Source organism: Protopterus annectens, chromosome 6.part0, assembly GCF_019279795.1.
Source record: "Protopterus annectens isolate FY-2018-M chromosome 6.part0, PAN1.0, whole genome shotgun sequence".
Lineage (NCBI taxonomy): Eukaryota > Metazoa > Chordata > Ceratodontiformes > Protopteridae > Protopterus > Protopterus annectens.
Genome location: NC_056737.1, coordinates 944831232 through 944844881, shown reverse-complemented (window position 1 = coordinate 944844881; position 13650 = coordinate 944831232). Strand labels below are relative to the sequence as shown.

Sequence of the window (13650 nt, the reverse complement as noted above, 5' to 3'; positions counted from 1 at the left end):
TACATAGTGACCTAGCAGGATTATATTGGGAGATGAGAGATCAGTTGGGACAGTAGGATTTGCTGGTATAGGATTGAGTGAATTATCTGGAGTTGAGAGAGAAGGAGCTGGTGGGGTAGTTTCAGCCAGATGAAGTGTTTTAGTGAAAGACAATGTCGTGATTTATAAGTTTGGTGTCCAGTGAATCTGACAACCTTGTTATAGCTTGACTCTAATTTAGCTAGGAGTGTGGAATTGAAATTAGTGAGCATTTGAGAACTATACAATAGGCAGGGTAGGAGGAAAGCATGAGAGAGGGTTACTTTTGCTTTGCTTGTGAGAAACCTTTTGTTCCAATAAGGAAGGCCAAGTTTTTGGTGTGTCTTTTTAATACAGTTATTTATATGCAAGTCAGACTTAAGTTGGTCATCTATAATGACTCTTAGAAGTTTTGTATTAGATTCAACAGTGATGGAAGTGTTATCAAGGGACAGTATATACATTTGAGTTTGAGGTGGGTGAGGTTTTTGAGAAGAAAGACCAAGAGTTTTGTTTTTTTAGGGTAAAGAATAAGCTGTTTGTGAGAGTGCCAGGTTTCGACAGAGTTTAAGGATGCTTGAGTAGTAGAGATAAGGTCAGAGGGAGTGTCAGCGATGGTGATGACCATGGAGTCATCTGCATATTGTATAAGGGATAACTGGGTGCAGGAGGTATAGAGAAGATTTGCAAAATTATTAAAAAGTAATGGGCCAAGGACAGATCCTTGGGGGGGACACCCATCTTTACTTGGAAAGGAGGGGAGGGAGCTGAGAGCCATCTCGCTGATTGCAGATGGTCAGAGAGATAGCTGGAAAATCAAGTAAAAGTAGTAGTAGAGAAGGTTAGACAGTTTGGTCAGTAGAAGAGGGTGAAAGACAGGATCAACAGCTTTAGAGAGGTTGAGGAATAGCCAAGAGGCAAGTTTATTGTTGTCTTGGGCCAGAGAAATAGTATTGATGAAGGATATCAGGGTGGTAGTAGTGCTATGTTGTGGGCAAAAGAAATGCTGGGTGGGAGTGAGCAAGTTTTCCTGTAATAGGTGTTGCATGACTTGCTTATGTATGCATTTTTCCAATATTTTTGAGAGTGGTGAGAGGATTGCAATAGGTCTGAAGTTGCTAATTTTGGTAGAGTTACCTCCTTTATGTATGGGTAAAGAGTAGAATTATTTCCAGATAGATGGGACTTTTGATTCAGAGATGGAGCAGTTCATTAAGATAGATAAAGGGATAACAAGAGATTCAGCTGCTACCTGCAGGAAATAGGGCGGCAGATTGTCAGCAGATGAAGAATGGGGTTTAAGTTTAGAAAGTAACAATTTAATATAGTTAGTAAGTACAGGTTTGAGAGAAAAAGTAATAAATTACTAATTATAATGACATTATACATTAATAAATGTAAATATAAAATAAATAAATGCATACATATATACATACATACATATATACATAAATATATAATACATATGTAACCAGCCTTCATATATCTATTCACAGAACGTATTAATGAACTAATCACTTGTAATACATGACTAGAATGCACAGCTTAACTGGTTTAAATTATAGTAGCAGGATATATTTCAATGTAGAAAGTCTGAGGGATGTATTTAACTGCTGTCTATATTTTTCTAACAGTGGCATACATTGTTTCTTAAATCTAGGGGTAACTATCAGTTATCTGCGCATAGAAATTGTCAGTTTACAGTTAACTTAAAACTACTGCATCTAAGAGTGAGGGCTAAGCAGAATAGCAAATAGCATGAATGTGTTGACTACATTTTAGTGCATTTAAATATTACTTGCTCACCAGGATCAAATGTAAACTAGTTGTGGTTGGAGAAAGTCTTTTCATACATGTAATAATGAAGTTGCCCAGTAAATTAAACTCAAATAATGAGCCATTATAAAACAGGAATATGTTGTGGGCTGCACAGGTAAATGATTATTTTTTTTCCTTACTAAAAAAGAAAACTTGGTTTCTAGATAAACAGACCTGAACGTTTATAGATTTGCTTAGCCTGTGGTGTCCTTGCATGCTGAGCCTGAAAACACCAGATAGCAAATAATAGTGAACAGATTCCAAATATTTGATCTGTTGAACCCTTGATGTTGTTATTGATCTGGTTAATATTTTCTAGTTTGATTTACTTTTCTGAACTTTGTTTAACAGTATAAACAGTGCAAAGGAGGATAGCTCAGCCAAGACACATGCAACAGAGACTATTTATGTAAGTACCTTTTTAACATTTTCTGTTCTACATTTCAATTAGTATAAGTTGCATACAATTTAAAATAACACATAAGACGTAACAGGATCTCAAATGGTTTGTTTTACTTAGAAAGAATAACACAAATGTTACAAAGCATGATTAGAACTGCTTAATATTTCGCTAATTGCAGCTTAATGTGGGAAATAAATTCTGACAAGAGTTAGTTCACAAGTGAGATTTTTGTCACTAGTTTCTCAAAATGAATTCAAACAATTTGAGTATATTTTAACATTCATACATTTCTTAATTAATCTATTCATATTCTCTTAAAGTAATTATGAAGTCACATATTTTAATTTGAAGAAATTGCACATTCTTACTTCTATTACTGTTATTGAGTTTTTGAAATGCTAATGAAATAGTTATAGTACATCTGCAAATGTTCTATTAAATTAGTTCTTATCTGGATCATGTGGGCATACCATAGTCATAAAGCATCTAATATTAAGAAAATATATTACATTTTCCTATCATAAATTATGTTTTTTAACATTTTATTAAACTCACTCTTTTAATACAGTTTATATTAAGGATGTTTTTGATATGAAGTAGAGTTATTTGAGTAAAATTATAATTTGTTAGCCGTATGTATAATATTTTATTGCTAATAGTGAATTAACTGTTTATTCATACACACACACACACACATATATATATATATATATATATATATATGTGTATATATATATATATATATATATATATATATATATATATATATATATATATACATATATATATGTGTGTGTGTGTTATCACAAATGCTCCATCAGTATTATTATGCAGTGATCGTGTCTGACATACAAGGCTGCAATGTAAATTGTGTGTTTGTTACAAGTAGCCTATGAAAGAACTGTCTTTTTCCAATTATTTTTGCTTGATGCTTACTTAGGTTTTACATATGTTCTGAAAATGTTGATGTGTTATAGCTCTTATTATTTTATTTATAAACTAGTGGAAGTCACATACACATCAGTATTCAATTATGTGACATGACCCTGAACAACGTTATGAAATAAGCAAACAAGCTGTGTTATCATTCATTTACTTATAAAATGACATATGTGAGCATAGCAGAAACTGCTGCAATAATTTTAATCTATCGGTGCTCAGACGATGAACTGTTTAAATAAGCTGGGAGTGCTGAAGATACTTGATATTAATATTTCAAGGCATTGAGCTAGCTCTCTGGTGCAGGGGTAAGGTTTTCATCAGAAATGCTGCTATCAAACCCAGTTCAGTTAGCTGCCTGGGTGTCAAAAGGCCAATCATGGCTGAAAATGAGCCATAAAGCTTTATACTTGCATCTCTTGAGGGGATGTGTGTAAAGACTGTCCAGGGGAACATGCCTGTTTTATGTATCATTGTTAGAGACAGGGTATCTAACAATAGCATTAGTTATTTGAGCCATGAGGGATGTACTTGAATGTTACACAAAATGCACAATAGAATGCCATCTCCATACCATTTCAGTTGCTCACCAAAACCTCAAGTGCTGCTCGGAACACATAAAAGGGTTAGGTGGAAGGAAAAAGAAATATTTGTCATGCCTCCATGCACAAGCAACAAAAGTAGATGGGAACCTTCTTGAAATTTGGGGGGGGGGATTCCGCAGACCAACAAATGTAAACTAAAGTCTCATATAATTTCAGATGTGCTCTGTGTCATCATATTTGGACTCTAAAGTCAAAGTTACCCATTGCTTTGTGACATATACAGAAGTACTTTCAACATTTGGTCTTGATTTACGTGTTTCTGATCCTGTACAATGAGTCTAGAATTGATATCATACAGGAACAGAAGAAGATTGGTTAAAAAAAATTGTTTCTCATCAATAATAGTGGCTAAAGAAAAACAACACAATTTCATGAACCATTGTAATTTTGGATTAGATATGTAGACTTACTAAAGAATCATGTTCAGTCTTACATGATGTGGTTTGTAATGAATGCATCATATTGTGGAAAATTAGAAAATTTTTCTCACAGCTAAAGTTATCTCCAAGTTCTTCCACCAGAAGTGTTAGTCTTGAATCTTATAATTAGCTGCCATGTGATTACACTACTCAAACCAGTTCAAAATTAAACGCTAAAAAGTGTAATATTGCTACTTTTGATAGAAACCCTCTCCATTATAATGTAAAGACAAAACAGTACTGTATAACATCAGATCTGCCTAGCATCTGCATCATTGTGAATCATCAAATCCACAAAATATAACTTCAAATAAACAGTTCTGTGTTGAAAGATGTTGAAAGTGAATTAAAGATGCTTTTCCTGAATGCAGTCGTAAATAACATTGTTATAATTTAATGCCAAAATTTAACTCGTCTCACAGTCAAAATAACTAAATACCTGATTTGTAAGAGATTGCAAAGAGAGCAGAAAATGAATCATGCAATATCTCAGAAAAGAAATATCTAAACTTAGATTTTATATATCATGGGATTTAATAACAGATTAGTCATTTCTGTTGATAGAAAAAAACTACAGTTGATATATATTGTTTTTAAATGAAATGTTCTACAAATCTAGTATAATATGAATGAAAGCTGTTTTGAAAGTAAGCAGTCACTGGTATTAGAAAAAGCCCCATAACCATTCTCTTTCCTTGAATACAGATATGATTTACAATATTAGCACTGTGAGTCTGAATATTTAATTTGCATTTTATTGTCCACATTTTATTTTTCTGTTTTAATTTTAGTGTCTATAGTTAAAAGAAAGTCCATATATATTTACACAGATTTATGCGTGTATGTAAGAAAATAATAAGACAGTATCTAAGATATGTTCCAAACATAACATTTCTAAGTATTCTTAGGTTCACAGCTATATACCAGGGTCTTCATAAGCCTAACCATGCAATCCAACCCAATTGTGTCCCTATGTGTCATGGGCACTTATTATCTATCGAATCTGTCAGTCTAGTAACACCTTTTTCACTCTTTTGTCCAGTATAGACATAAACACTTTGTAATCATGGTTTAGAACTGAAATGGGTCTGTAAAACGCTAAGTGTGATGGATTTTTACCGTTCTTAGGTAATGTAGGCACCACAGCTTTATTCCAAGATGTTGGTGCTTGCCCTCCTTTTAAAATATTGCTCCTCCTCTGAATAGATGACAGTTTTTAAACCCTACTCAGATCCCCCACCTTTTTTTCATATGTCTGCAACCATATCTGCGTACTCAAAAATCATATCTCTAGTCATGCCATCCCCCTCTCATATCTCTCTTCTTCTATGCCCCCATAACTCCTTTGGCTGCACTTGCATACACATTTACAGCATACTGTTTATTTTCTCTTCTTTTTTCTTTTACACCTCCAACCTTTATACCACTGGGGAATGAACACTAAATCATTCTACCAAATGTTTTAATACTCATATTTCTTTCTACTTTATCTGTTTTTGCCATATTATGCTTGTAAGTAACCTATATACATCTCATTCAGCAAGACTTCTGTCTCTCACTTACTTCCTATTTTTTAAACTTAATATTTGCACATTTGCTATGAATTGTTAACTATTTGAATGTCTGGGTACCTTATTCTTCTTATAATTATACCTGCACTATGATTTTTAAAATGTTGATGTTATATGTATTTTTAGTTTTAGTAACCCATGTAGTTTTAATAATGCATTTCTCCCTTGGGCTCTGACGAAAAGCAGTCTTGTACCGAAGTCTGACTTTCCAAGTAAACACAAGCAATAAAATCAATAAAACAAATTAGGAATTCTAAGGTCATGATTTGTTGAAACACTGGTACATGTCATGTGCAAGTAAGATTATTTGAAATTACTGAAAAATTAATCACTAAATTGGAAGTAATTTGGCCACATTTAAATTACAAAAAATGACAGCATCTACTATGTTATCTTTTGCATCTTGGTTGAAAATAACATATGAACTGTAAAACAGCTTGTGCAAAATGGAACAGGCCCTAACATGGTGGTTATTGAATTCCACAGCTTAACGAACCATTAATGCAACTAAAAGTAAAAGTAAAAGTAAAAAAAAGATAACAGAACAAATTCAGAATGCTTTCTGATTTATTTTAAGTGAAATATAATTGTAGAAAAAATAACCCTGCATTTGAAAAGTAACAGAAAACTAATTTAACAAAATCTTATTGCTGAATGGCATAATTAACAGACTGTACTTTGGATGTTGTGGACAATTTTGTCTAAACATTTATTCAAATGAAAGCAATTGCATAAGTGACTTTGTAAATGCAAATATTTTATTTTTAGAAATTTCCAGGAACGTTCACAAACAGAGGAATAAAACTTGCATCAGTCCAACCATTGGCAATTTTTTTGTAAACCAGAATGCATTTTTATAGCAAACCCACTGCTTCTTAATAATTCATTCAGTTTTGCAGATGCCTTTAGGTTGGTTTGCATATTATAGCAAATGATGAAATGCAGAAAACATTCAAAAAATTGCATGTGCTTGCAAAAAAAAACAAAACAAACTATACAAAATAGAAATTAGGCATTTAATGAACAAAATATGAAAACTTGATAAGTAGTTTTATTTCTAAAGAGCCAGATATACAAAACTGTCCCAAATTACATTATGTATCATCTCTACTGAAATACTGATGCTAACAATCAATTAAATCTACTAAGGTCAAATACTTAATTACTTTGCAAGAGGGCAGTGTTTCCAACCAATGAATCTGAAAACAGAGTTTATTGTCAGAATTGTTGATACTGTTTATGTGTGTGTGTGTGTGTGTGTGTGTGTGTGTGTGTGTGTGTGTGTGTGTGTGTGTGTGTGTGTGTGTAGGGTTTTTTGTTCATTACATTTGAATACTGATCTTTGAGATTACTCATTTGTCGGTTAATTTAGTAATTTATCGAACTTTGAAGGAACCTCTCTTTAGTGTTCTTCTGAAAGAAAACTGACTTCCCTACAGTTGGACGAGGAGATTTCTCATGCATCATTCACTTGCAGTAAAAAAGATCAAGGGTCAGTGAATCAATAGCTGTTTTCCATTGGAATTTATTGCTGATGTCATTTCTAAGTGTGCACTACCAATAATTCACTTATTTTGGGAGATTTCTCTCTTCTTTGAGCTAGTGCAAGCATGGAGTTGGTATATATAAGTCTGGGGTATGGAGGACTTGCCATATAACAGGGGGTGCAGGAAGGTTACCCCCTGCAAAAAAATGTTTAAAGTTAAAATTTTCATTCTCCAGCATTATTATTGGCTTTGTGGACATCAGTGATTCATAGTAGAACCAAGCAAATTCTTATGCAAACATAAGAATAAATGTTTACATTGTTATGCATCTCTGTCACTACAGACATTGCTCTGGACTTTTTGTTTTATTTATTTTTATCTTGTTTGTAAACCAACTAAACTGATTACACAGAAATGCTTTTTAAGGGTGATCAGATAGTAATGCTTGGTTAAGTATTTTTTCTCAGAGAAACCCTGCATACAAATTAAGATTGTTGTTGTTTTTCTTTTGGCTTTTCCCGATTAGGGTCGCCACAGCAGAAGTCCGGTCCACTAATGATTGGCAGTCAATTTTTATGGTGCCGAGGTGCCAGCCCGATGCCCAACTTTCAACAAAGGCACGCCCATTCATGCATGTCTTTCGAACGCCACTCGACCGCGGGGAGGGCATGCAGACTCCACACAGAAGGTGCTCCAGCTGAGAATCGAACGGGAGAACCTCTTGCTGTGAGGCAACAATGCTACCGCTGCACCACCACGGCTTGTATACAAATTGAGATTAAGGGAATAAAAACAAGGATTATAGAATGAAGTTCAGTCATAGCTCATAATCCTGATTCTGTTTGCTAAACTGCCATACAGAGTAACTCTAGAAAAGCAGATGTATTGGTACATAGCCAAATGGTAGACAGACAGGCAGAGAGGTGGACAAATGGACTGGCAGGCAGTCAACTAACTAGAATGTCAAATACAAATGATTAAAAAATAGATATTCTGAGGCAAGCAGACATACAAGCAGGCAAATATTTGATAACATAGCCAGCTCAGTACTGCAGTAGGATAAAACCCCGACTCAAATCTACATGATCCACAATAGATTAATGACTAAAGCTCTGAAGGAGCAAGCAGGGTAGCTTGGGTTGGTGTGAGAGATACCACATACCTTTCTGATGGGAGGGAGGTATTCCAGTCAACTGTTATGCTGACAGCCACTGAAGATTGGTTTATATGGAGCTTTTCTTTGTGAGCCTCCACTGAAAAATGAGAATGAGTGCCCAGCAGACCATCCTGGGAAACAATAGGCAATAAATAAATAAATAAATGAATACCATGCAGCATGAGGGCCACTTACCAACTCTTTGCAGTAACCTATGAGAAAACACATATGAAAGCCAGGGAGAGAATAGTAGGCCTTTTTTTTAGAGGTGTTCATAGCATCTGCTGTTGAGTGTGGCTACTCCATGAAGGAAAAAAAAAAATCATCCAATCAATGCATGAATGTTGACTGTGTCATTAATTGCCCTTACTTTATAGGTAGCTGAATCGGCACTATCATTGTAGAAGTCCAGATGGTCAGCAGGTATGGAGGAAAAAAGCATCAAAAAATATTTTACTAACAATATAAATGTATCTATATCTATATCTGTATCGATATTTATATGAAACATCCTCTTTGATCAAAGTGTGAATCAAGTAATATTTTGGTCAATTCCCACTAAACCGATCATTTAGAGATGGATTTCATATGAGATAATCAAACAGTGGAGTTGAGGACATTTTCCCCTTTCCCCACTGTTCTGTGATCTTGGAGTTGGCACATATTGAATATACATTCTATCACTTTTCGAGTGTTGGCAATAGGATGTTTGGCTGTTACTAATGTGCACACACACACACACACACACACACACACACACACACATACATATATATATATATATATATATATATATATATATATATATATAGATATTTAAAGAGAGAAAGAGTTCTTTCACTCTCACTGTCTCTCTCTCTCTGTATATATATGTGTGTGTGTGTGTGTGTGTGTGTGTGTGTGTGTGTGTGTGTGTGTGTGTGTATATATATATATATATATATATATATAGATATATATATATATATATATATAGATACATACATACATATATATATATATATAGATATATATATATTCATACATCTATATAGATATACATATATATATATATATATATATATATATATATATATATATCTATATATATATATATATATATATATATATATATATATATATATATATATATATATAGATAGATATATATAGAGATATATGGATCTACCTGACAACATCGACACATCATAACACCGACAAAGCGCCAGAAGATTGACAAGTCAGAAGACCGACGGAGGAAAACACCGACGCTGAGAACACTGAGATGGAGAAAGGATGTGTAAGTATGCAGTAGTGACGGCCGTTAGGGTGCGAGTAAGGTAAGTGTGCGATGTTGACGGTCTGTAGGGATAGGGGTGGGATAAGTGAGTTAGGGTTAGGGCGCGGGTTAGGTAAGGGTGCGAGTAAGGTAAGTGTGCGATGTTGACGATCTGTAGGGATAGGGGTGGAATAAGTGCATTAGGGTTAGGGCGTGGGTTAGGTAAGGGTGCAATAGTGATATTTTTTGGGTTAGGGGCGGGTTAAGTGAGTTAGGGTTAGGGCGCGGGTTAGGTGAGTGTGCGATAGTGATGGACCTTAGGGTTAGGGTTTCGGTTAGGGTTGTAGATAGTTGTGTATGTAAGGGTTAGTGTTGGTTTGTAAGGATTTTGGTGTGCTTGTGTTGTGTGTGTGGGTTTTGGACAGGGGATTTGTTTTGTTTGTTGTTATGATGTGTCGAGTGTATGAGGTGTCATGTTTGTGAACTGTCGATTATGTGGTGTCGGTGAAGTCGTTGTCGGTGTTATGAAGTGTCGATGTTGTCAGGTAGATCCAGATATATATATATGTATATGGGTCTACTATGGTTGACTGAAAATTAAATTACTGGGACGACTTCACTGAAAGCTCACTTCACTGAAAACTCCCTTGACTGAAACTCATTTCATTGAAAGTTATAAATGGCCTTTTCCCCACTGTAGTGTGAACCTGGAGTTAGTATATAAAGTAAGAGGGGTGGGGGAACAGCCCCCCCACATTGGGGGGTGTGGGGGTGGGAGCCCTCCACATATCTTGGTTACATATTCTCTTTTGGAAACAGTTATTTATTGCACTTGTAAGTATCACTGTGTGTAGTTTAAAATGTTTATAATATGTGGTGGGCTATGCCCCCAACACCCTCGAATATGGGGGGGCTGTGCCCCCACACCCCCCTTACTTTATATATTAACACCAGGGTCACACTACAGTGGGAAAAGGGCCATTTATAACTTTCAACAAAATGAGTTTCAGTCAAGGGAGTTTTCAGTGAAGTGAGGTTTCAGTGAAGTGGTTCTAGTAATTTCATTTTCAGTCAAGTGAGTTTTCAATAAACCGTAGTAGAACCATAGATATATATATATATATATATATATATATATATATATATATGGATTCACTTCATAACATTGAAATATCAAAATACTGAAACTCAAAACACTGAAACCAAAATACTGAAAGCTCAAAATACTGAACACTCAAAATACTGAAAACACATATTATGCGTAAACTCAGCTTAAACAACATAAATCATAACAATTTCTACCAAATATATGCAGGGGGGCAAGCCCCCCTGCACCCCCTATTTGGGGGGCTGCGCACCCCACACCCCCTGCTAATTAAATATATCAACTCCAAGATTGGAGTTCTGCATGGATCAGGCAATCCCAAATAAAACCAAGACTCTTTCCACAAAGGGCAAATGTCCAGTCTGGTGGACCCCAGCCATTAACAAACTTTACAATAAGAGGAGAAAGCTATTACATGATAGAACAAAATCCATAAAAGGGAAGTCACCCCTGATCATTATTAGTAAAAAAATATGAGCACTCATAAAATCAACTAAGGCCAATTTTGAGAGAAAAATTGCCATGGATTCAAGGACAATCATAAGGCCTTTTTCAGCTATGTTAGGAACCTGGGTGGAAACTCCCAGATATGCTCAGAATTAGTCCAAAATGATACAAACATCACTGAACCCACAGACATTGCCAACATACTGGCAGACAGGTTCAGTGCAAACTTCCCCTCTCCCCCTAAAGGAGAGATAACTATCCCAGCCAGTGTAGCCTCCCGGACATCTCAAATACGCAGGTGAAAGCTGCTCTCTCTAAAGCTAAAAACACAGCATCAATGGGACGGATGGTGTCCCCGGCTGTGTGCTACGAGCTAAATGAGGAATAAACCCGCACAAGGCAGCTGTTTAATCTCAGCCTTACCACAGGATGTGGCGTCACGGCAACTGTTGTCCCACTCCACAAAGGCAGCCTCTCACGGACCCTGGTAATTAGCCCCATAAGCAACAAGTCTAGTCTGCAAAGCTATGGAGAGGATCATAATGGAGCTCATAAACAAAGATATAGGGGACTTGCAGACATTGGACCCGACCCAGTTTAGCTTTGTCAAGGGAAGATCATGCCTTTTGAACTTGGTCGACTTCTTGAAACAGTCACCAAGGCCATTGATGAGGAAAGGCAGTCCATACAGCCTACCTTGACCTTGCAAGGCTTCGACACAATACCTCGGGTATTGTAGAAAAAAATGTAAACCCATATGTAACAAGATGGGTTGCAAACTGGCAAGGATAGAACCCACAGGGTTAGAGTTGCTGGCGCTGTCAGACTCCAGCGGTCACAAGTGGTGTCCCACAGGGTCCTTGGCCCCTATTGTTTGGCATCTACTTCTCAGAAGTACAGGCCAACATAGGAGGACTTTGGCTGACAAAGTTTGCAGACGACTGCAAACTGGGCGCCATAGTGGAAAGTGCATCAGACACGGATATCCTTCAGAAGGGACTCACGGAAACAGATAGCTGGTGCCAGAGCCATGGCCTGAAGTTAAGCCAAAAATGTATAGTGGTAACCCCAAGCTACCATATAGGTGGCAATCCACTAAGCACAGAAGAGGTTATCAGAGACCTGTTGACCCAGGTTGACAGTGGCCTTTCTTTTGACACTCACATTGCTAAAGTGGTTAGAAAGACCTTCTACATTGCCCACCTGATCATGAAGGGATTCACATCGAGATCTAGTGAGGTTATTGTTCCCCTGTACTCTTCACTTATCAGACCAATGATCGAGTACAATGCCCCATTCGGGATGTATCTCACCCGACATCTGCAGCAATTGGAGAGACCCCAAAAGTTCCTCACCAAAAGGATAAAGGGACTCCAAAATCTGTCATATGCTGCCAGATTGAAGAAACTCCAGCTCTATTCAGTCGCATACCGTCTGCTCAGAGGTGACATGTGCCTGACATACAAGGCCATGTCCAACCGGAATTAATGGACATGCTCCACCTCAAAATCCAAATCCACCAAAACCACTAGAGCAAGCGACTTAAACCTTGGATATAAATTGGGCGTGCTGGAGGTTATCACTCAGAGACTCCCTATGCTGTGGAATAAAATCCCGGTCCATGTAAGGCAGAGCACCTCGCTGACTCTGTTCAAGAGAAATCTAGACCTGTGGATGGGAGATGAATCATCTCTGTGTCACTGCTGGACAGAGGCACAACAAACTAATGGGCACAATATTTTTTAACATAAGGGCTAGGCTTATAAATGCCTTAGGGCAGATAGCCTAGTATAAACCTATGAACCTATGAACCTATGATTGCACATAGTGTAGTTAAATGCAATCTTGGAGTAGATATATATAATTAGCAGGGGGTGTGGGGGGTGCAGGGGGGCTTGCCCCCCTGCATATATTTGGTAGAAATTGCTATGATTTATGTTGTTTAAGCTGAGTTTATGCATAATATGTGTTTTCAGTATTTTGAGTTTCAGTATTTTGAGTATTCAGTATTTTGAGCTTTCAGTATTTTGGTCTTCAGTATTATGAAGTTTTGTCATTTTCAGTATTATGAAGTTTCAGTGTTATGAAGTGAATCCATATATATATATATATATATATATATATATATATATATATATATATATATATATATATATACATACACATATATATATATATATATAGAGAGAGAGAGAGAGAGCGACAGAACTCTCTCTCTCTTTTTATAATATATATATATATATATATATATATATATATATATATATATATATATACACGCACACACACACACACACACACACACACACACACACACACATACACACATACATGTACACACACACACACACACACACACACACACACACACACACACACACACACACACACACACATATGTATATAGATAAATTGATATTTATA

At 36.1% G+C, this 13650-nt stretch overlaps 1 protein-coding gene across 2 annotated transcripts in view; it reads left to right on the top strand.

Annotated features, from left to right (window-relative positions):
• The window catches only part of LOC122804626 (alpha-1-antitrypsin-like), a 161950-nt gene that overhangs the window by 12004 nt on the left and 136296 nt on the right, over positions 1–13650 (top strand). Inside the window, exons 1-2 of one of the 2 annotated variants that reach the window (XM_044074597.1) lie at positions 1896–1951; positions 2188–2245. In XM_044074597.1, coding sequence (XP_043930532.1) covers positions 1911–1951; positions 2188–2245 — 99 coding nt within the window. In that variant the 5' untranslated portion in view covers positions 1896–1910. Of the gene's footprint in view, positions 1–1895; positions 1952–2187; positions 2246–13650 lie in introns of those variants that run through there. The other variant, XM_044074598.1, reaches the window with a different exon arrangement.